Genomic DNA, 26,327 nt, shown 5'->3' on the forward strand with positions numbered 1-26,327 from the left:
CCTGGACTGGAAAGAGGAGAAACAGTATACCATACATATGCATATATATATATATATATATATATATATATACACACACACACACACACACACATATACATCATCCGTTATCTGTGAGTATAACGCAAAGCACGTGTATCGAGCGCGGCAATGAAATACCGCTAGCGAGAGATAGCGAACGAGGAAATCCATTTCATCGAAATTATCCTAGGACAATAGCGCTTCCAACGAGAATCGAATACTATCGATAAAGGCCTATCTGAATATACGATATAAATTCTTGTGGTAGAAATCTCTTGGGCGGTAGAAATTGTTTAGATTAATTTTATGGGCATTATAATGTTAGAACGATACGTATCCATAAATAATCACGTATCTCTTTGGGATAGAATACAATAAGAAAATAATAAATATTTCGTCTCCCTGAAATATAAATTAAAAAATTGTAAATAATTATAAATGAAATTATCACAAATAAAATTATATATCGAATATAAAGTATTTTCAATTAGATTGATATATATCTTTATATTTTGTTTTCATATAGAAAATAAATAGACAGCTTTGATTGTTAAAAATACTTTGCATTCGTGTACAGTTACATAAAATGGATTTAAATTAACGTAAAGCAAAGAAGCAAATTAAATCAGTACAGGAAAATATTGGCATTAATAGACTAGCTCTGTGTACGAGCGTTGAAACTTTATACGACATTTTCTCGTTATATCCGGGTAATAATCTTTACGCTAGTTTACTTAGTTTATGTAAAAGCTAAACCGTATGAATAGATTAGTTAACTCAGTGAGACCCAAGTTCACACAGAGATCATCCGATTCTGACTGATCCGAGTTAAGACGACTATCTTTCTCATAATGGATTTACCTTGCGAAACCTGGAATCGGATAAGGTTCGTTTCCCTACGATCTTCAGAGAGAATTATTGGTAAACGCCACGATAGCTAATTAGTCGATTCTGTTCGTGAGATATCCAATCAGGGGATGGGTAATGTTTTGTCCAACGCGAAACGTCGCGTCTCTCACGTTCAATTTATTGCGTATTGTTGAGAACGTTCATGAGATACATTGTTCTCACTGATGGAAATGTGATTTAACTGGCACTCAATGAAGACAACTCACCAGTGCAGTCCTCGATAAACACGTTTACCGAGGTTTCTTGCTAGTTTCTCGCGACATATTGGGGCAACCTTTGATCTGATTACAAGTTTGAGACGAATTTACTGATTAGATAAGGAAGAATTGAGAGGAGACTTATAATCTAAGAATTTATAGCAGCACGATATAATTTGTGTATAATCTGACGATTGAAAATTTTTATATATAAAATTAAAAATAAATCTAATTTTAATAAGCACAGATATATGAATATTATAATTAGAATCTCACTCAATGTGAGATCTTTTATTTCCTTCACATATTCGTATGAAGAGTCCTGCGTATTCAGCAAAACGTGAATCTGTTAACGAGCACGAGTGGCAAAGTTTCATGCCACCGAGGACATCTATGTAAAAATGGCAAAATGAAAGAGATTTCGCCGACGGGGAAATTGCGGAAAAATACGCGCGCACGAGTATTGTCCGCAAACGTATTGTATTTTTCTTGCCACGTGAAATTTCTCTGTTCCTTCGGGGCAAATCTCGAAAAATTGGAATTGTGGATCGTCGTAGACATTCTTTCGAAAATCTATCTTATGACCGTACAAATATACTCGTGAAATGAATTATTATATTTATCCGTAAATCGACTTGGAAGACGAAAATTATAACTGTTTCATCTCATCTCCGTAATCTTAAATAGCATCTTAATATTATTCTATTACATTTGATTTTAATTAATCACCATCGCTCTAATTATTTTAATCAAATAATTATTATCTATCAAACAAAATCACTTTTTTCTCTTTAATAATATCAGATATCTTTTCCAATAAATGTCTTTTGATGCTTAACTGAACAACGTAGTGTTTGTCTGTCAGCAAAAAAATATATACGAGTAAGACTGAATACGGAAACGGAATGAAAAATTTGCATTAATATCGTGGAAGTGAAGAAACTCGAATAAAAGTGCAAACAATTCAATTATTCCCCAAAATGTACCTGTATTAAAGGCTAACGAGAAAACCATACGTATGCGAGCATAATTCCGTTAATAGAAATATACATTCCTCTTCTAAATTTAAAACTCTATAAAATTATTCTCCATAAAAAAGGAAATTTATTTTACATCTCTTGCAGTTTTTTATTCTTAAACGTCACACTCCTTCGTAATTAAGTTTCAAATCAATTTCCGTTAGGTAAAGAAAAATATACGATAGATCAAAAATAAATTTAATTTTATAAAACGATAAATTTTGTTTAGCCACTTTTGAAAAACGTATATATATATTATGTATTTATTTTTAATAAAAATTTTATTAATTTTTAAAATATATATAATGTATATATATATATATTTTTTTTTAATAAAGCTAGATGTTTATATATTTTTCGAAAGAAATAAAATTATGCTTTAATATGAGATATGTTTCTCTTGTTCTGTGTACTATTGTGCGGCATATGTTAAATAGCAATAAGTGAAAAGAGCATTCTATTAAAAAGCCAACTGGAAGAGCACGATAACGAAACATGCGGAATAAAAAAATCATTTACTAATGTACATAATACACAAAGATTTAATCCAATTATCATAACAGTTTCTGAATTAACATAATAATAGTGCGTGTATGCGTGTGATGACTCTCTGTATTTATAAAGTTTCAACTTTGCCTAATCTAATCTAACAGCATTATCAAACTACAATGTATTTTATTGCCGCCACGATGTTTCATTACGCGAGTGATTTATGAATTTTATCGCGTGAGATAATAATATTTATGCTCGAGAGCTACTTATATGCAATTACGATGCATTTAAATGCAATTTTACGAGATGGCAATGTATAAATAATATTCGCGTCATTTAATACCGGACAACAATATATTCTCGAGGATTTTAAAGTTTTGCAAATACGGTGTCTTTTATTTGGGTAAAATTTACATACGTTGCGGTAGCTTCATCCTTGGTTAATCCGTTCATCGGCGTATCGTATTGCTGACCTAGAAACAAGGCAAACATTACATCGAGTTTAAATCTCATATTCCGGTGATACGATGGACGCAATTTATTAGATTACGAGCGAGAGTGCTAATATTTGCAATGATATTTCGAGGATTTGACAACACAATGCGAAGACCGCACGAGATTCCATTAATTAATGTATTGTATTATCTTGCGTGCTAATAATAATGATCATCAATTAATCGGAGTTACGTTTATTTCACAATTTATTTGTATCCGTATGATTCTTTACAATTAGAATCATTTTCATTACGAGATTAAAAATTCATCTAATCATTAAATTTTTATCTTTCTAATTTTATAATCATGGAAAATTCACCTATCTTTCATAAAAGATACGAACACTTTTGTAGCCTCTAAAAAATTCACGAATATATCCTATGTAACGACGTATGGTACGTATAATTATAATGCATTGAATTGTTTAACTAAAATGAGATATATTTAAATGTAGCCTTTGTTACATTTATACGTAGTTACGATCCTTTTATTCCTTCCAACATACACAGACAGCAAAAATAAACTCAAATAAAATCCCTCTATTCCGCGATGCTGATTGGCCGTCTCGCTTGTGTGCCTGCGACTTGCTTCATTTGTATTATTTGCAACTGTCAAATCATGCGAATTTTGACAGTTCGAAAATTTGTGGAAAAAAAAAAAAAAGTTAAAGTTATGAAATTGGGAAAAATTGGAAAATGTCCATAAATAAAAGCGCGCGCGCGCAGCGCTATGTTGTTCTAGTCACATTTAAAAATGCCGTGATACGGTATCGTTCCTTTTATTTACTTCGTTGTTTCTCCTTGTTTTTGTTTCGCTGAGAAAGCCAAAGGTGTTCTTAAATTAAGGAAAGATTCTACAATATTTTTCGCGCGTCTGTCACGCTGTTATTTTTCTCAAAACAGGAAAAAAGCCAGAATAATTGAGATAAATCTTTATCCGGATCAATTTCCGGAATAAAGTAAGGAGGCGCTTAAAGTCTGATACTAATCAGGAGAACTATTTCTTCTCTACTACTTGGTAATTGTCCCGTATAATTTTACAATTTCTTAAAATTAAATTTCGATTTTGTTCAGTAAAAATAAATTATTTGTAACTCAATCCTATTAGATTCTTTTTATAATAACTTTTCATTTTCCTTAGAGAGATATATATTTTTGATTTAACTAAGTGCCTTCACACTATCAGACAGCGAAATTCTCGAATAATTTCTCGAGGCGTTCGAGAACTTATCTAAGTGCGAGGAATACATTTAATTCTACAAAATCATTTCCTTCGATAACGCAAATGAGAAGGAGGCGAGAGAAAGGGATCACTCGCGTAATTACCATTTAAAGTACAGATTCGTAGAAGCTGATCCTTTGTCGTACACAAATTACGAATCAATAAAATTAAGAGTGAAATCGCGAGAAAGTCTTTGCTTATTTACTCGAGTCTCATTGATATTTTATTTTGCTTTGTGAGAATAATACAATGTATATTCCTTACTTCGTCCAACATTGATGCGATCTATAGATCATAGATATTCCAATATTAATCGCGCATTATCCTGCTTATAAATTGCATTATTATTCGGCTTATTTTATTCTTTGGTCAATTTTAAATTATTTTAAATGTCAAACAAAATTTAACTGATAAAAAGAAAAACAACAAGAAAACGATGAAAATTGTGCAAATTAGAAACTTGCACATTGCTTTCCTTATAGAAAAAGATATCTCAAAATTTGCAAAAATTGCAGCATGTATAGACATTTCTCAAAAAATTTAAAATTTTATAAAAAGATGGACCTTTTCACCGATCCTCATCAAATTCAATATCAATCATCCTTTAATGATACTCTATTCATTTTAAAAAATTTCGATTTTTATTTTACATATGATCTTCCGATGTTTCGGAACATTTTAAATACATAGGCATAGAAAACTCGAAAAGAAATTTTATCACGGAAACAAAGCTTTCTCTGAGGAAGCAAAAAAGAAAAAAAAAGCATGTATTTTTCAATGAGAAATTATCCCTCACTCATTTTGTCGAAGGAAAGTTATCCTCCATCAATCCAAATGGATCTTTTCGGATCTCTAGTGAAAAATGTATGAGCGCGAAAGAAGAAGGGAATATAGTAAACGGGAGGAAAATGTGAGAAAAGGAGCACAGGATAGCGGGCCATCTCTTTCAATTCTTTCGCAAATTAATGTCCGATTCGACGGCTTTATCTCTGGCGAGTAGATATATTTCCTTCATTGAGAGATTCTAGCAAAGTTTCCGCAACGGAATTAACGACTCCGTTATGCGTCAGATGCGGGAGCATTCGAGAAGAAAATCCGAGGAATCGATAAAACTTCCGCGGTAATGCTACATTTCTCATACGGACATAACGATCGATGCTAAAATTTTATATAGCTGTAATTAATTTGATTATGTATCAAGTCTTTTAATGTAGCAAGTTTATTACAACGTTATCAATCATAAATATAAATGTATTAGGATCTTTATCCAAACGCGTAACGAAATAATTGCAAATATCAAAATAGCAGAAAATAAAATTGAAAAATATTGAACAATATAATCTTTCTCTCTCCGCCTCTTCCCTCCTCCAAAAAAAAAAAAAGAAAAAAAAGAAAAAGAAGCATTTTTCTATAATTTAGATAAAGTTATTAATTATTATCGAATAAAGACGAAGAAAAAAATTGATATTAAGATGCAAATTGAGTTAAAAATACGATCAACTTTTATCACAATGATAGATTATAATGTTAATTGAATATGAGTAATGCTTCACAGGTATAAATTTGAAAATGTATTAATTAAAAGAGAAAGAGAGGAAAAGAGAGAGAAAAATTCTAAAAGTAAATAAATTTCTTTGACAAAATCGATTTGTGTCAGAAAGGAAATCTGGTGAGAAGAGAAGCAGGGACAAAACATGCCGATCAGCCAATCGAACGCGTCGTATGTCGTAGCGGTCCAGAAAATACAATTTACGTCCGATTCGCTCAGTCAAGCGTGTAGACGCGTATAAGTGGCGGCGCATCCACATGGGCTGCCGCATAAGCTATCGCGTTTCCGCAGGAGTGAACGAAAGCGCCTTAATATCGCCATAACGAAACGCGTTATTCACAATACATACAGACAATATATGCGACACACATACACACACACACTTTATGCGCGCGCGTGTCCGCACGCGCGACACATGGTACGATAATCGGCATCAAAAAGCAAATGTAGCGTTACGATGTTGTCAACAACGTTAAATATCCATTGGGATTTATATCGTTTCGAGTGAGTGGAAGATTCGTTATTATGGCGAATAAGCTAGGTTCTGGTACGGAAGGATAAGCCGCCTGGCTACTTTCTCCATACTTCTTTTTTATTACTTAGCGCGATCAGCTGATCGATTTCTTTTTCCTTCGCGGACGTCAAGTTAGAAAATTGTGACCTCTTGAATCAACGATGTAAACGTGAATTTTTATTCACACTCATGTCAGATAAATTAGTTATTTTTGTCCTTTTTTTTCACATATACATGTTCCTTTTTCGTTTTTTTTTTTTTTTTTTTTTTTTTTAATACTTATTGATTATTTTATATCATCTTGGTAATATAAATCAGCTTTGAAACGACTTTCTATTTTTATCTAATCGATTTCGGAATTTACATTATTGTATTGGATGACAAACAAATAATTCTTTAAGCAATATGTGATTATAGTGTGTCAAGATTGAAAATTAAAACCAAAACTTTTGTATTTATATAAAACAACAATTGCAGCGGAATAAAAAATCGTATCTGCTTTAATTGCATGGAATTCTTCTACTGCACTGCAATTTTTATACATGAATTTTGCGATATACTGTATGTAATCAGTAACAATGTTAATAACAATATTATATAGATAGTTATTTAAATGCGTCCTAAATCCGTAAATAGTTTCTGATAATGCTATCGGACGAATGAAACGAAGCCCCACCATCGCATCGCGCGCAGTGTCACCATCGACATCCGCAGTGCCGTTGTTGGCATCCGGCCAAAATCTATCCTTCGCTTCCACACCCCCGCTACGTGCTTAGTAAATCGAGGTTACCAGGGTTTCTAGCGACGCGCCCGCCTTTATCGTCCGAATTTTCGGGCTGTAATCCGACCTAAGGTCCGGATTGCACCTAACTGGACAAAGAATAATGCCCATTTTCACCCCTTTTTTCGTGAACGACAAATTTAGATTCTTTTCGACGCCAAACTAAAGAGTCCAAGTCCCCTAACTATTATATACCAAGCACGAAAGTGGACGCCCTTTTCCCGTTCCAGAAATAATTAACACAAAAACAAAACGCACGTCAACATACGGCGCCAGTATTTTGTTCAATTAAAAAATATTAAAAATATTACAAAAATGCGCATTTCCATTCGGAATTCTCATCTCTTCTCTGAATTCGAATTGATATATATTGGCTATCGTTTGGAATGCGGCAGCCATGAACGTGACGACGTCAAATACCAAATAATCGTGGCAACGTGAAAATAATAATACGTAATAATAAAATGAAACAAGAGATGATAATAATAATATAATAAAATAATAAAATAATAATAAAATAATATAACAAAATAATAATAATTCTCAAGTGATCAATTTTCTGTGTATACGATAAATATCAGGTTTGTCGATCGAATTTTTTTATTTCAGAATTATAAAGAGATATTACACACTTTCATTATCATCGCCAACATAACGGCAGTCTAATCCTAATTTAACTTTTTAGCCTTAGCTTTAATCGCCTACATTATTCAAGACTGTTCAAGTTTGAACTATGGAATTTATCGACCAACAACATTAACATCGCTTCAAAATGTATCGCAATGAGAATCTAGATATTACCCTCTTGTATACATATTTTTAAGCGTAATTAAAATCTAATTTAATTATGCTTAATTTAATTAACCTAAAACATAATTATCAATTTATTCCATCGTTTACATATATGTCTGTTATAAAACATCTCGAAAACAAGTGTTTTTCCAATCCCTCTTACGTCTCAAAAAAAGATAGCAGTTGCCTACGGTATCGCCTTATCTTTTCCTTTATCGCGGTACAGGATTCTTTCTTAGGAAGATTTATGAAGCGGGACGATGAAAACTATCCATCTTTCTTCACGACTTGGCAAACGGGCTTTGTACGATAACGTCCCATGGATCGCAGGAGTTATCCCTAGATGTTGATTGGCCACTGTCATTTTTATCCGCGAAGCTTTTTGTTTGTCATATCGTTATGACATCGTCGTGTTGAAAAGATAAATATATTGTTTTGCGTGACAAACTGCGCTTAACTGTCACGTCTCAAATCTCTATCAAACATTGAACGAACGCACCCTCTCATGTTCCAAATGCTCTGATTCTAAATTCACTTTTCAAAAAATACATAACTGATTTAATTGATTTCTTTCTTTTAAATCTATTTATTAATAAAAGGAGAAAATTCTTGAATCTAATCATGTTTTATGTTTTATAATGTGAAAGATAAATATAAACGCGCAAAATCATGCGAATCTATTCAAATTTATCAAATAATAAAAGAAATAGCTAAATTATATGAATTGATTGAATATATTAATTAAACAATATTAACATATAAAATTTAATCTTAAACAAATGTTTAAGTTGGAAACTTAATTTTATATAAGAAAGAGAGAGAGAGCCAGAGAGAGATAAAATGTTAACGATATTGTCAATATTTAATTTCTTTCCTTTACATCCATACTATTGTTATATATATGTAAGCTAACGAGAATAAATAAGAGCGGAAGAAGAGCGGAGTTTGATGATAGAGGGTTAAATTAGGATGATATCACGAGAGAACGTAACATACATCGCGTGCCGCTGTGGACGACATATGAAGACAACGGCGGACGAAGAAGAGATGGGCAAGAGAGATATGAAAATGGTTTCCTTAAAGGCGTTTCGGAAAGACTAGCGACGAAAGAAGTCGTTAAAGGGAAAAGTGATAAAGGGATCTCTAAGCTTTGCATAACGTTCCGTATGGAAGTGGAAAGAAGCGTGAAAATTATGGGCATGACGTTAGATGGCTTATGCTCTGCAACGCGTATGATATTTTCAATATTAGCGTAAGAAAATCTTCTCAAAGACATGCTTAAGTTTAAATATTCATATTTAATCCTTTTACACATATATATCAACTTGCCTAACAAATTATTAAATAAATATCAGATTATTCGCGTCACGTAAAAATTCAAAAATAAAATAGGGACATTATTTTGTACGAGTTAATTTCTTCTTGATGATCGCCTCGCTTCAAGGGGCCGAGTTCGCATACGTATATCGAGATCTGCTTTTGTGCAGATCGGATATAACGATATTCACTCATAGATTAGATAGTAATTAGATCGTTCTCTAATCTAGCTTGAAACCATATCAGCCAGCGTATTCTCTCTAAGCTGGTACAACCTTCAAAATGATCTTCCATAACTACCTTATGTCATCTTAATTCATACAAAATATTTCGCCGGGAGAACATACACTTGACAGTTTGGAGAAGTTTAATCTTATTAATTTTGCGTACAATAGCTTTAATTTAAAAGCTGATTTGGATCTTAGCAATTATTGCTACTGAATGATTAGTTCGAAACTTTTCATCGCAAACATATCCGTACGAGAGAGAAAGCAAGATGTTAAAAAGTTTGATTTAAATCTTCAAAGAAATTAATGAAAGTAAAATAAAACTTCAAGTGTTCCATTTTATTTAAAAAGTAGATATTTGGTATTTTTTTTTTTTTATATTTTTCTCTCAACATTTTATTGCTTGATATCGTTTCTGCTAAAAACTTATACACACACAAAAGTGTTTTAGTTAGAGCGCGATTGGTGTGTAAAATATAATTGAGAGAAATTATATAGAAATATGGATAATCTTTTCAAGGAGAGATCGGGCCGAAAGCGGATAACAAGAAATGAGTATTTCTCATGCGCGAATTCTTATGTGTGGGCGTACATTCAGAAGCGACTCTGACTCCTTTAGAATCGTGCGAAAAATTCTCCTCTGGACGGCGCGTTACGAATGTGGTTCCTCGAAGTAAAAGCTGAGATTGCGTGATGGGATAAGAATGGAATAGGTGCGGAAGAAGGGCGGGGGAGAAGGTTAGATGGTATGTGCGCTTTATGATCGTAGATATATATTCCATTTTCGTCTTTCGCCACTTTATCCGTCCGCCTTGGGCAATGCTCTAGCTAAGTACGTTTGATTGTAAGCTGCCTATCCGGGTTTAAGGCTGATTTACAGACGGGTGGTAGCCTGACTCTCACGCACGTGAGTGGACTGTGGCTTTTATTCTCAAGCGCTGTTAACTTCGACGCGATGCGATTTTTCTATCCGGTCGTCTTCGTCGAATCTCGTCGAGCTACATTTTTATTCCATAAACTTTTCCGTGATTTATAATATTTTAATTTATTGCAAATGTAATTATTTCCTTTGTGTTATTTTATAACATCGAGAGATCATGTTCTGTTGAATTATTACAATATCTGTAAAATCTTTTTTTTTTTTCTTTTTTTATAGTTTTTTTATCATTTGCTTTATTGGAAAATGACAAGTAATAGTAATAATTTTTGCATTTTATGCTAGTCCGCTTGTGCCTGTTTCTCTTTCGGATGATATATATGTTAACTATTGTGAAGAATATTAAAAATATAGCGTGATGTGAGAATGTTCTTCAAAATGTAAATCCACAAAATCTAAGTATAATTACTTAGTACTTAGTACTTTTTTCTTGATCTTAATTAAGTATTGAGATCTCGTTTCAGGGAGGATATTATTTTGAATGAATTAAAGATATTTGCTTTCTTATTGCGAGCATCAATTGATATTTGTGCAAAATTTCAATATCAAAATTATTCGCGAAATTTAGATTAACTTATCTGAAAACAAGACGTATTTAATTGAACCGCGATATTATAAAAAACAGGTAAACTACACACAAAAGGAAGGAGATGTTTTAAAAAGGCGAAACTTTAGAGATAGTGAATGACGAAGAAGCTTAAAAAGATTGAATAAGCTGAATGCGAGAAAAAAGGAAAGGGAGAAGCAACGGTAATTAGACGATTCAGCTCTCCTTAAAAGATGATCCTGGTCTGAAAGTAATTGTTGCAGAGAATTGCCGACGAGAGGAAAGAGGGGATGGTTCGATATTCGATCCAAATGCGAAATTAGATGGTCGCTGGCTATTTAGTTCTCGGTAGAACAAATAGCTTTCGAGAGGAAGGGAAGGGAGGAGGAAGGAGAGAATTTTGGGAATGGGGGAGAGAGGAAATTAGTAGTCGTGCAAAAAGCGTATGATGCGGGGGTGAGATTAGCGATTGGATCACGCGCTATTAGCGGTGCCACAGAAGAGCCGATTATGCTAGCGGGATGCGTCAATCTCGGATGCGGGCGGCCGCATCGTATTAACATGAAAATATGTCGTATCTCCGCATCCCTGCGAAAACCACAAGTGTGACGCTACGCGATGTGCTGACATTTTACCGACACATAAATTAACTTTCGCGACATTGTCAAACAGTGAGATATATAATATATAATTTAATTCTGAACAAAAAATTTCCTATAAGATCTCAAAGTCTGGCTGGAACGTTCGGGGCTACCCTGTATATATAAATTTTACCCTTTTGTAATCTTATAAATAATAATATCTCTTCCTTTTTTTTTATACATAAGTCTTATATAATTTATATTATACACACAATATACGTATATATAGGGTGTTTCAAACCAGCCCGTCCACATCTTTCATTTCGAAAAGGAATGGTGGGAACAAAGGGAAGGAAAGGAAACAACTAAAAGTTGAGACAAATATGTTTACCATAAAAGCTTGTCTGAAGTTTCTGATGATGGTACTTTTATTCTGGAGAAACCCCCCGAAAATACCGGAAATCGAGGGCAGCTTAAAGATTTTAAATTGCAATATGGGGTAATATTTCTCTCGATGTTGTTTCGTCGAAAAGTTGTTTCTTTCTAAAAGCTCTACCCAAGGATACCCATATTGCCTCATGTTGCCATTTAAAAATTTCAAGTTGCCCTTGATATTTCCGGGGATTTCCAAAAATAAAAACATCAAAAATTTCAGATAGGCTTTTATGGTAAACACGTTTGTCCCAAGTTCCTAACATCATCCTTTTTTAAAATAAAAAGGATGGACGGGTGGTTTAAAACACCCCGTATATATAACTGTTAAATTTTTAGAGAGCCCGTTCTCTCTCAGAAAAATTTTTTAATCGTGAAAAGATATACTTAGTTTAGCATTATATTGACGAATGATAAATTGACTTTGAGCAAATGATTCTTTTAAAGTAAGAACGCTGATAGAACAGAATCGAAACGACGCGAAATCTTTCTTACGATCGAAAGACGTGGCAATGTCACTATTTTACAATCAAACGAACGGACGTACGTATACATTTCGAGGCGTGAATTGCCGAGCATACATTCTCATAGCACGAGTATCCAGCAGCCGTTACGACGAGCCTTATCAGCAACCATGCGTTTAACTTAAGCTCGTTGCCGCGTCACATAGATCGTTGTTGTTCGTTAATTTGCCATTACAAATAGCGCTAACAATGCGAATTTACGCGACATAAATCGTAGAATTTTCTGCCTAGAGAATTTAATTTATTACATCCTTGTTGAAGAAAATACAATCGAAAAATAAAATTTTTTTATTTTCTAAAAAATTGAAATGGCTTTAAAGCAAGAACATTAATTTGAATATTATAAAGAAGAAAAAAATTTAAACATTTTATTAATGTGTGCATATATGCATAATTAATAAAATATAAAGATAAATAAATATAAAATTAATTCCTTCTATAACAAAGGCATTAGGTGCGATTTTTATCAACCGAGGACCAGAGCTATCCATGATAGATAGGTGGTGAACATTGTCCACGTATCGCCGTGGTTGGACTGCAGACAGTCCGCTGCCAATCATTATATTCCCGGCATGCGAACATACCACCGCGTGCGAAACGGAGTATGCAGGGGGGTCAGGGGGACGTTTTACTGGTCGATGAGGGAATATGGCAGCGCAGCAAGGGATGAGACGAGAGTGGTCGACGAGAGCACGCTCTCGGGAATGAGAGGGGTGACAAAGGACGAGCACTATATTGGCATACCAACGGTGTGGGTGATATAGGAATACTTCAACAACTTTATAGCACGGAAGTCTGCCGACTCCGAGATCCCTTCCTCAGAAATCGCCTATCTTCTTCCCTCCAACGGCGTACAACGACGAATACAAACCCCGAGTCAAACTATGTCAGTTCACCCTGAGTATACCGGAAAATAAGCGATTGAGAAAAGCCAAAGAATTAACGCGTACGTAATTTAGTAATTATGCAAGAGAGAAAGAAAGCAAAGGAGGGAGGTAGAGAGAGAGAGAGAGAGAGAGAGAGAGAGAGAGAGAGAGAGAGAGAGAGAGAGAGAGAGAGAGAGAGAGAGAGAGAGAGCATTTGATAATTGAATTTAAGCAGAAAAGTTATCTTGCAAAGATGGAAAAAATGAATTGACTTATGCCACATATTATTGATTTGTTCTATAAATTATAATATTTTGAAATAGCTTATGTATTTATTATTAATACGAGATATATCCATTTTCTGTATTTTTTTCATAAATTTAATAAAAATGTGAGTTATTCCACGATTAAGAAATCTTTTAATCAATTGTATATTTTATCTCGATAATCAAGACGACAGGTAGTTACTAGTAACAGTTTTTTTACTGATATCTTATTAATGTTAAGAAAAAAACTAAGTTTTTAATCTGACTTAAAGCAATTTAATCTCTCTACTTATTTGAAGAAGTCACGATCTGCATTTTTTAAGACAGCTTAAAAATTACAAACGAAATCAAGAGAGAACCGCATGTTGAAATTTATGTTACGGCATTTTCTTAATTTTCTGTTACCTTGATATTTTTAATAACTTTCTTATTAAAATTAAGAGCAATAACTTCTATTTCATCATATTTTTATCTTTACATATACGAAAATTTTCGTACAGATTTAAGGATGTTTTGGCTGTACAATAGTAGCAGAAAAACTGTCAAAATTAAAGAAGAAAAACATATTTCTTATGTTTATATTATTTGAAAAATCAAATAAATAAATCCGGATTGTAAAAAGAATTAAAGCATTATAAAATAATATGGTTTTTAGCATCTAAAGGAGAATAAGTTGTAATTATTTTTTTTTTTTTTTTAATTTATGACAAAAACTTTTAAATATAATATTTATCAGAGTTCTCTTAATATATGCGAAAAATTTTTATTTCGTTGGCAATGTTTTTTCCTCGTCAAATTTGTCAATAAGTGCCGCAATACATGATCTTCCATAAGAATCAATACTAACTTTAAATCTAAATAATTTTCAAACCGTTAAGGGAATTGTGCTTAAGTTTTGCATAGATATTCAGAAGAAAATAATAGAACGGTCTACGAAATTTTCATACTTCTGTCAATATGTTTTGACATATGACACACATATCCTTAAATATTACTCACTATATTTTCTTCATTTTTTTAAAAATAAGTTGCATTAAATATTTAATTGAACATGTGGTACTTAAAGCGTTCGTATTTCATCAAATCCTCTCTACAAGTGTTCCAGTGTTTAATACTCGCGTGTGTATACAGAATCACATGTCGGAATTCTCGAACGCAATCAAACGCAACGCATTTGACGCGATTGAACCCATCAAGGCGTACTTTAACAATATTAACGGAATAACACATACCAATCACACAAATCGCGTGTTTGTACTTCTTACCATTATTAGCTGAAATACCGCGATTTATTACATGTTTATTCTTTCAATCTTTACGTTATTTATCTGTACAAAAATCTCATTCGTTTAGTTTATCAAGACAAATCGTAATTGTAAAAGTCAATGTTATGGATTAAGGATTTAATGTTGATATTAAATAATTATATTAATCGCTAATAACGCATAAAGATATACATACATGCGATCTTAAATAAGTAAGAGAAAAAGAAGATTGAATTTAACTATCTATTAAATTTAATAATAATTTAATTTAATGTCAGATTAAAAGTTGATGTAATTTTCATCTGAGGGAGAATTCTTTTCTTTTCACAAAACCAATTTCTGTAAACTATGTCTTGCAAAACATATTGCAACCATGTCTACAAAACGTGACGCCAGATAGTTTGCGGAATATGTGGCGAATCGCATAAGCGAGCGAGGAGGTCAGTCAGAGTGGTTTAGGCGAATCGGTAACCGATGGTGTTGCGTTACTTGTTTACTGCCGGAGCAACCGTTGCATTATTCAACAGCCGCCCATATTTATCAAGCCGATAGTCAAGTAGGGTGGCAACAATACGTACGAATAATACGTAAACGCGTAGGAAAGTGTAAACGATGGTTGGACCTTTACTAAGAATCGCTTCCTATGGATGACTTTTCTTTTCTCCCCGTTGCAATTGGCTAAAAGCATAGATATTACATTGTAAGAAAAACAAAATAAATGATGATTTTTCTCCAAGTCTTTTCGAATCGCGCACAGAATGTCATACAACTAATAATAGAATTGGAGAGAGAAGATGTTAATTTTTCAATTTTTAAAATCCATTTTCTCGAAAAATTTTGTTTTATTTACTTTTTCAATTTGTGTTTCTGTATAAAATTTTATTACCTTCTGTCAAATTTTATAAAACATTCTATATAAATGTAGTAAATGTATTTACGTCTATTCTTCTTAATTATTTCGGAAGGTAGCTTGAAATTTTTCATTATCGAAGATTTATATCTTCTTTCATATAACTTCTTAATTTTCAATATTATGTATATATATACATTGCAAGAATAAAACCACGATTTTTGCAGATGGGAGAAATTGTAATTAGTAAAAGGCGGAAGCATTTGCACGCAAGCATTCCTAGTGAAGGCGGAAAGCCATTAAGGAATATTCCCACGTGTAGAGCGCACTTAATGAGCGATATAATTTATTGTGTCTAGTCCCGGATAGTAGTTAATAGGGTCTGCGACCTACGACCCATTAACCGGAGGTCGATTGCGAGATATCGTCGGCGAACATCTGTCATAAGTTATGCATGGTGGTAGGCCAGAGTAGGAAGCCAAATTCTATATTTTTAAATTGTACAAGAATTTCGAAGTTGTTCGAATATTACGCACACAAATGAGATTTAGAAATAAATTAAAAAATATTTAGAACGTTATATCTGATTATCGAAAATTTAAAACAGAATCTTTTGACTTATACATATACAGGATGGCCCCGAACGTTCCAGCCAGACTTTGAGATCTTATAGGAAATTTAATTCTGAACAAAAAATTTCCTATAAACATGAGTGGAAATATGCTTTCTTAAGAAGTTATCGCTCAAAAACCTCTGAAATCGTAATTATTTTACACATTTTTCTAAATATCATGGAAAATGTGCGTCCTTTAATAAAAAGTACAAACAAAAGTTGTGGAAAATTAAATATTAAATATCTAATAAAGTTATAAAGAATATTAAAAACTCACACTTTTATTATTTCTATCAATTGGATTCCACATTATTACACAACTCTGTATGTATATGTGTAATATGTATATGTCAGTGTATATGTCAAATTGTGCTACTGCTGTAATATTTATCACTGTAGTTCTTAGAAAAGTCATACTTTCAAATTATTTATATAAGATGACATATATATATATATATATATACACATAAGTCTCTTGCTTCTTCTCGATTACAAATATAAGAAATAAGAATACAAAGTACAGAAGACACTATAATATAACACAATGTAATCTTCCATAATTCTAAATTACCAGTCATTTCTCTGCTAACCTACTTATATAACGAGAGAAAGATATATATATATATATATGCTTACGAACAACCATATATATTCTCAAACTTAGAAAGTTTAGGAACTTTATATTAAGTGTTTTACATGTGCATTCGCTAATTTTTATCTTTCATTAATTTTAATTACATTGGAAAACCAACTTCTTGTATCAAACAAAGTTTCTTTTAATATTTTTACAGATACGTACTTTCACAATTAACAGACTATATTTATTTAATTTTTAACTATTTATATGCGGAAAGGCTGACATAATTAACGATAAGGTGCAGGATTTCTCATACACAAATCTCAAATTTCTTCTTTAGGTCTTTAATATTTTTTAAATATAATATTAATTATCTATGCTATCCAAGAAGTATAAAAAGGAAAGAATTATTGTATTAATTAATATTATTATTTATTAAATAAAATGCTAAAAGGCAAAATTCAAAAACTTCGAAATTTGACAAATCATTTCTTTTAAAATAGATGTTCTTTCGTTCTTATATATTTTTCTCAATTTTGAATTTCCATACCATGATTACACTCTTAAAACCCTTTGAAAATACCAATCGAAATATTATCCAAAATATCATTCTTGTTCAATTCAGCACATACTTGTTATATTGTTTATTGTTAGAAATATACCAGCATTATATAATAATATTAAATATATATCGTTTCTTCCTTTCGTAAATCCAATCTTCGAATATCTTCACGTAATTTCTTCGCGATCATTTACAAAATTTTCTTTTCCCTATAATGCGTCGATTTAAAGGGAGAATAGAGTGCGATTACGTAAAACTATAAATCTGTACACCTCTTGTCCCGACACATTGCATGCTTTATACCATCACTTCATTTCGTGACCTAGTCGAGCTGTTTAACTGGCTGTACAAGCTTGACGTCGCTTACCCCCGACATTCCATTCTTCGTTCTTTATATCGATATAGGCGTCTCGTGTCGCGTTTCATCCTATTCCTATTCCATAGGAAGGCCGATCATGTCGGTTATAGGGACAGCAAAAATATTGCACGGTAGATGGGGATGGAAGGGAACCAACGGTACTTCCAGAGAGGAACTGAACATTTTTCTAGCAACCCCTACCAACCCCTCTTTCCACGTCGGCAAGCACGCCCATCCCGATGGCGGGGGGTGTGCGCGCCTTGCAGAAACTGGTGGGGAGTAGACACGGAGGGTTGCGGTAGTGGTGGTGGCGGTCTCCGTGGCGAAGTCTGACCGATACGGCACCAGTACTACTGTCGCCACTATTACGAGCGCAGGTCATCACGGGACTCAGTCATGGACATACTGGGTATGTCCTATTCAAAGCCAAGCTAACTACACTACTTAGCTGCCTATCGATCTCGTTCGTTCGATAGGCTCCGATTGCCGAAATTAAACCGCTCCCTCGGAATCTTGCGAAAAATGTTCTATCGCGACCGCGTGCTTTAAACGCGAGTGTTGGTGGGGACTGATTCCGACCCTTTTTTAGTCGTGAAACTTCGTCTGCATCAAAGGATTAAGGTATTATGGATAAACGGGGAAATGTCGAAAATCATCGGAAAAATTGTGTTTCTCTTTTTTTCGTTTATCTTTTTACCCGCAAAATAACTTTCTTTTCATTATCCGTATATATATATACATGCAAACATAAATAAAAATGCCTTTATATTAGTGATTGGTCTATCGTGATTCTTATAGATATGGCAACAAGCAATGATAACCAATCGCGTACATTGTCGTATCATACAGTAAAAAACAGAACAGCCTGTGTTATATATATTGCTAATAAACAACATTATGTAATCTATGACCACGTTTACACGTCACCCCTAATCGGATTTAATAACATCCGTAGTTCTAAGACTGGCCAATCACATTCATTTCATTCTTTAGAGGAATAGCTGTGATTGGCCAGTTTCACAACTACGGATATTATTAAACCTGATTAAGGGTGTCGTGTAACAGAGCTCTATATTTGAGAAATACCTCTGCATCGAAAAATCATTCATGATCGGAACGAAAAGGAAATATTTTATTATGATTTGGTTTTTAAGATTTGTTAAATTCCCAACTTTTTCAATATACAGGGTGTCTCCAATTTAAATGGCAAAACTTCAGGAGCGTGTAGGGGACCGAAAAGCTAAGACAGAAAGTTCTTTAGAGGTTTGCTCGTTTTTGCTCCATTTTAGAGAAAATCGCAAAAATTCAATCTCTCATCGTCAGTTGCTCTCTTGAGCTGATTGGCACCGAATAAACTTTCTGCTTCAAGGTTCCTTACATATGTAAACACTTGATGTTATCCTTTACGGTGCCAATCGATTCAAGAGAGCGATTAAGAGACCGAATCATAGATGCAGTGCACGAAATATCACTAGAACAATGTCTAGCTGCGATTAATGAGGTCAATGCTAGATGTAATGCTTGCATTGCTGCAAGAGCGCAACATTTTGAACAATATCTGCATTAAATAGATGATACCATAAATAAAATGTAAATAAATAAGTAAAAAAAAAACGAAAACTTGTTTTGTTTCTTTTTTTGTGTTTTTCTCCAAAATGGAGCAAAAACGAGCAAATCTCTAAAGGACTTTCTGTCTTATGTTAGCTTTTCGGTCGTCTACATGCTCCTGAAGTTTTGCCATTTAAATTGGCGACACCCTGTATACATGTAAAAATTGTATAAAATAGAACTAATATTTTTATTCGATAAATAAAAATCTTGATACAATAAATTTTCGAATAAAATCATTCATGATACAGGATAGACAAGAAAGAATAATTTAAATAAAGACATATTTCAATCTTGTAAAATAAACAATGCTGGCAACTCTATGATTTGACAAACGCAACGTTATGTACGGTGGGAAATATTCTGTATATGCGATTGTATTAAAAATATTAGTGGACACAAAATACCGGTTTGAATAAAATATATACATGTGTATGAAGAATAAAGCTATGTTCTGCAAACTGCGGTTATTCATCCGCGTCGGTCTATTGTTGTTTTTGTGAAAACATTGATATATTATTATTTTTCCTTTTTTTATGAAAAAGATGAAAAAATCACAGTTACAATCTAGTTTTTACAATTTTCCGATAAAAATGCATGTTAATTTTCGATGAAAAATAGAGAAAAAGAGAGAGAGAGAGAGAGAGAGAAAGGTAGGGAAGGAGAAACAAACAAAATTAGTTTCGAAATTTTTTTATAAAAATGGCCATCACATTTTTCTCTCACCTTTTTGATATAACAAGTAAATTTTCGTCATTTGATTTAACGTCTAACATATATTTTGGTTTTTAAAAATCAAAATTAAAAAATAAGATTTAGTTATCTACTTGTATATAAGTGATATTTATTTCTTACTATATTAAAACTGTTATATCTTTTGATAAAATAAATATTCTTATATCCGCGCACTGAAAAAGTACGAGTTTGCACGGTTCTAATTCGAATTTTTGCAGCGATAAATATCTTTCTATTAATTATATATCAGGTTTTTACCAGATTTTATCAATAATAAATTTTCTCTTTAGAAATGATGAGAGTTTTTTTTTTGAAAGAAATTTTAATTTAGAAGTTAATATTTATCCATATCTTACTTGCTTGATTGAGGCCCTGATATAATAAAATTATCCGGTACTTTATATTCATTATACGGGAAAAGTATCTTTATTAACAAAACGGGCTCTCGCATCATCCCCATTACGATTACAATCCGATTATCGATGGTGAAGATTGAAATTCCGCTGTAATTCGATTTGTAGTGAAAATCTTGAGTGTCGAAATCGTTTTCGAGATAATTCTCTTCCAGACACCGGAAGAATAATTGAATTTCACATCATCGACTAGGAGCCCATCCGCTTCTAAATAAGCTCGGCCTCTCAAGCTCACCCCCTAATAAGTACAACCTGCCCTTGCATCTTTTCTTTGTAAGGATCGCGTCGTTACTCGACCTACTTTCATTTTACGCGATTCCCAAATTAAAACAAAAAGGTAAGTTTATGGAAAATAAAAAGATCATAAATAATACATAGAATTTAAATAATCTCTCGATGAAAGTGATTAATGTTTTATAAAAATTATTTATATTTTTCTATCATTCAAATATCCAATTATTTATTTGCAATGAAAATCTTCAGAGATTCCTATGTAACTTTACTTATCTGTAAAATTAAGAAACAACAAGAGAAAAGGGAGGGAGAGGAGAGGAAGAGAAGAGAGAAAAGGAAGACAGAGAGGGGGGGGGGAGAGAATTATCAATTGAAACTGTTCCGCAAAAATTTGTAATATTTAGTTAACAATTTCTCTCGATCCAACAAAACATCTTCCGCATAAAAAATGATATGTTATTATTATATATATATTATTTATTTGCGATAAAAATCATTAGACATTCTTATATGACTTTACTTATGTGCAATTAAATCATGGATATAATAAAAATAAAATAAAAAATTAAGAAATAATAAGAAAAAGATTTTACATATTAAATATAAATAAATATATAACAGAGAGAGAGAGAGAGAGAGAGAGAGAGAGAGAGTCCAATATATCAAAAATTATTATTCAACAGTAAAAACTAAAAAATATTACCAATAAAATATCGATACATTAACATGTTAAAATCGATTGTACATGTTTAAAAGTATTTAATTTTCTTTTTTTTTATTGATGCTGTAAATTATTTATGTTAATAATATGTTATTATGTCAATAACAATAATACGTATTATGATAATGCCAACGTTTGTAAAAAAAGCAGTGCGAACAATTTTATTTGACACTTCACACGTTGCAGCAGTTTTCCCCCCATCTGCAAAGATTATTTAACATTGAACGCGACTGCATTATCGTTCTTGCTTTCTATCTCGAACAGAAACTCCTCTATACTGCTTTCGTGTTCTTGGCTTTGTCTGCCAGGCGATAAAGTCCTGCCAAGAAAAGTAAAAAGAGAGAAAAGAGATAGAGTCCGCCGTGAATTTATTTCTGGATTGTCGAAGGAATCGTTTAGAAACAGTCTGGCTCTATTATTGTAGACGTAGCTTCGCGACCATATCATGATTAAATACATTTTTAACGTAACAAGAATAATTTTATATATATATATATATAATTAGAATAAATATCAATAATGCATTAGCCTATATATAATTTTGGCAGCTCAAAGATTATTTCAAGATGTCAAATTTCATATAGTTTAATGCGTTTTTAAAAAAAGGATTTTTTTCTACATTTATTTTTTCATATTGAATTATATGTTTCCTGCTCTGTTTTTTTATTATATCTCTTTTGTACTAGTTACAGTCACGAAATTTGTGATAAAATATTTGAAAAATTTTATAAAATTAATATATAATATAATAAAGAAGAGAAACGAGAGTAAATATTTAAAAATTAACTTTCATAGCTTGTATATTTATATCAGGAGAATACGAGTAATAAATTTTTTTAAAGTAAATATATTTTTCTAAATAATTTGTTAGATTTCCAAAATATTTGATCAATTTCGCGAGTAACTGCATAATAAATAATATATCCTGTGGAATAACTTATCGTTGTTTCGAACTTCTAACTAAGAAGAGAATATGCACGTATGTGTGTTCATGAAACCAAGAAGGGAAGTCGATTGCATGAGCGCGAATCAATATATTACTAGCCATAAATAACGCGTTGACAAAACAGTCAGACATCTTCCTATCTTTCTCTCGAAGTAGATAATACATGTGCATGTGTTAGCAACGCTCGCATTGTAAATTATTATTGCGTTTCTGAAAACCAAAGGAAGCTATATCCTTTTCTATCCATTTTCTGTCTTATCAAATATAGTCAATAAAAAAGATGCTGCTATATTCCATATCTTTCACTATGAGCAACTGTTTTTCAATCTTTTGTTTATAAAGGTGGACTTGATTCGTCAAATAAATAAAAATTCGTATAATTAAATACCTTCGCGATTATATATATTATAAAAAACATTTTCGAAATATTTTATCACTATTAAAAATTTTTTTTTTTCGAAATTCTCTTCAATTTTCAATTAAAAGATTTTTTATAAAAGATTTTTTATATTATTAATAGATTTGGCGATATAGGTGAATTTATTCAAATATTGTATAACAGCGTGTATACGAAACTTGTTGGCACGTACTTGTCAATATTATGAGATAAAGTTATTGCTTAAAATATCGCGATGTTTCTAAAATTAAGTCTTGAAAAGATTCGTTCTCGAGAATTATTCAGAATCGTTGAAGAATATTTTTCATGCAAATATCATATATATATGGCTGTGATAGGCGTTGGCCTTAAATAAAATACAATTGTACGATGCAACGTGCAAAATTGCTGAACGAGTGTTCTACGTTCTTCTCTCTTTTCGCTTATTCGACGAAGCAGTTCTTACATACTCAGCAATTTACCGTGGTGTGATGGGGGCCACCTATTACAATACCAACAACGAGCTACAACGCAAAACAGCCACGTATACAAATATCTGCACATGCGATGGTTTGACAATACTAAAAGAGAGAGGGAGAGAGAGAAAAATAGAAAGAGCTTGTTCATTCGTTCGTTCGTAAAAAAAAATTAAATACCTTCACGACTATACAGATATTGTATTTAAATATAAATACGCCTCATTCGCTTATTAATTTATTCTGGCGAAGTTTCCATTGTTAAGAATAGATGCTTTCTATGAAGAAGATTTCTACATTTACTTTTAAAATATAGATAACTTTTTTTTTTAACCGAAGCTTTTTTAATCTGTTCTTCCTCGTTTTTCAAAAAGAACATTCGAAAGTTTCATTAAAAAAATTAGTTAAAAATTTATCTTAATATAATTAATTTTTAGAAAGTAAGCTGTGATGTTATTACTTATTGTTGGCAAGAGACAACATATCGTATTTAACAGTTTAATAAAACGAGTCTAATGATAAATTTGAAAAAGACTTTAAAGGGGAACCTTGCGAAGATTCGTTGCAAATATCGCCGTTTGCGAATCTTTTTTTTTGTTTTTTTTTTTCAACGGTGTAAAACGATCTTGGAAATAATTCAAATCAAGAATTAATGTTCAATTCAAAGACACAATCTAATATTACGTATTATGTAATATTTTCAGCTCTGTCTCAGTGACAATTACATATCACAGAAAATAAAGAAATTTACGCGTTTATAAGCTGACAAAATTTTCATCATATATAAATATCTATAAATATATTCTTTTGCTTTTCTTTATTTTCGTCAGACATTTCTTCATAAATTTTATAAATCTAATAATTTTTGTTATTACGAATCGTTCGTTTCTTAAATAAATCATTTTGTACAATTTAATTACCGCAACGTTTTTCACATTTATGCCTTGCAAGCCAAGACAAAGGGTCAAGTACTATGCGATAACTGCACAAAAGCTGGTAGCCATTGAAATTCTCTTTTCCTTTTGCTCCTCGAGACAATGACAATCGGCTCACGAAGCATAGATATCGCAGCTTGTCGTGCGACTCGACAATTTCGCCAAGTAACTCCGAACGTGCGATGAGAACTTGCTGTGATTTAACCGCGAGAGAAATTACGGGGAGAAATTACCTCTTCATTGTACAATCTAAGATGAGCTCGAATCAATGCACGCTACTACTATTAAAGAAATAATCAATAATAGTTATATAATCTGTGTTCTGAGTATGGGATACTTAACCGTAACGAGCTTAATATATATATATAAAAAAAAAAAATATATATAAATATAAAAATAATTGCTAAACACAAGATATAGTAAGGGTGAATTTTTCCGGATAATCTTAGAAGATCAACGAATGAATTAAAGGCGCATTTTGAAATCTTTATTTTAAATTATTGTTAATGTCAACTGTTTTTTCATATAGTTGTAATATCCTGATAAAAAAATTACGAAGAAATTATACTATATTCCATTCTGCGTCTGGTTCGTATTGATCTTCTTTTTCTTTCATTTCCTTCCATTATATTTTTGAACTTATATATATATTCAATATAGCTATCATATTAATTTAAAAACAAAAATTATATATTTACATTAAACAAATAATAGAAATTAAATTGAAATTTTATAGTCACATAGTGTTTACAAGTTTCTATCAGTTGTTAAAAAAAAAAAAAAAAAAAAAAAATCATTTGATTTCTCTCTTTATCATTTAAAAATACGTCCCCTTTAACATTTAACTTAAATGTGTGTGACGCACGAGATCATTAATCTTAACAGGCCGCGATAAATCTTACACTAATTGTAAGAGAAATTCCACGTCAATACCGTAGCAAAAATTCTCTATGTCGGTAAATTGCGGGGAAAAAATTTTGATGAAGGAAAAGCCGAAGTCTCGGTAGCAAGATTGGAATTTTAGTAGAGGAAAAAAGAGAAAAAGAGAGAGAGGGGAAAGAGGGGGGGGGAGTTGAGAGAGAGAGAGAGAGAGAATTTCTGGTTGATATCGGGAAGATTTACATACCGCACAAGACCGGAACAATCAACTTCTGACACGAGAACCCTCGTTCTCCTTCGCGACACTTCCAGCACGGAAGAGAAGCATCACTGATACGGCCATCCTGACCCGTACCGGAAATGAATAACCAAGTACCAGCTCGAGAACCGATTTTCGAGAATCTTTACTTATCGCATAACTTAACAAATTATACGGGACGAAAAAAAGCTAATCTTATTTTAAAGTTGGTTTTAGTACTTAAAGAGAGAGAGGGAAGGAGGGAGAGATGGAGAGAGAAAGAGAGAGAGAGAGAGAGAGAGAGAGAGAGAGAGAGAGAGAGAGAGAGGGAGGGTGGGAGGGAGAGAAAGGAAGAGAGATTATTACGACTTGCAAATTGGTTTTGAAATAATTAATATTGATCGAAAATTAAATATTAAGAATTAAATATTGTTGGTTTTAACTCTATTAAAATATTAATTAAATAAATTGAAGAAGTTTTCTATAATATTAATTCTGTTTTTTTATCATGTTTAAAAATGCGAATATTCCAATCAAAATTTATCATATCAAGGTTATAATATTTAATCTAATTAAAATTAATTGTAATTTGCGACAAACTCGATGATGATCGAATCGAATTGTAACAACATATTAAGCGATCGATAACTCACAATCGAATTCAATTGTATTGATAGAAAGGAAATTCTGGCGATGCAGTCAATTACGCCGGAGTAGCTTAATCAAGACTACTTGATTTAAGCTCCTGGTAATGAGACGCTAGTTATGCTTACAAGTAGCATTACTAGCATAACTGGCTAACGAATAGGACGCACAAATGTGTTAATGAATGAAAGTGTACTAAATTATTATAC

General features: G+C 32.2%; 1 protein-coding gene across 5 annotated transcripts in view; it reads left to right on the top strand.

The window, feature by feature from the left end:
* Cpx (synaptic transmission protein complexin) overlaps window positions 1-26,327 on the top strand; it is a 144,932-nt gene that overhangs the window by 92,825 nt on the left and 25,780 nt on the right. The window contains exon 1 of one of the 5 annotated variants that reach the window (XM_070314478.1): window positions 18,216-18,321. The exons of 3 other annotated variants lie outside the window; for them this stretch is intronic. In XM_070314478.1, coding sequence (XP_070170579.1) covers window positions 18,309-18,321 — 13 coding nt within the window. In that variant the 5' untranslated portion in view covers window positions 18,216-18,308. Of the gene's footprint in view, window positions 1-18,215; window positions 18,322-18,371; window positions 18,534-26,327 lie in introns of those variants that run through there. One more of the 5 variants, XM_070314479.1, reaches the window with a different exon arrangement.

Source organism: Polyergus mexicanus, unplaced genomic scaffold (assembly GCF_030449975.1).
Source record: "Polyergus mexicanus isolate NDT 795.1 unplaced genomic scaffold, iyPolMexi1.0 SCAF_27, whole genome shotgun sequence".
NCBI classification, from domain to species: Eukaryota; Metazoa; Arthropoda; class Insecta; order Hymenoptera; family Formicidae; genus Polyergus; species Polyergus mexicanus.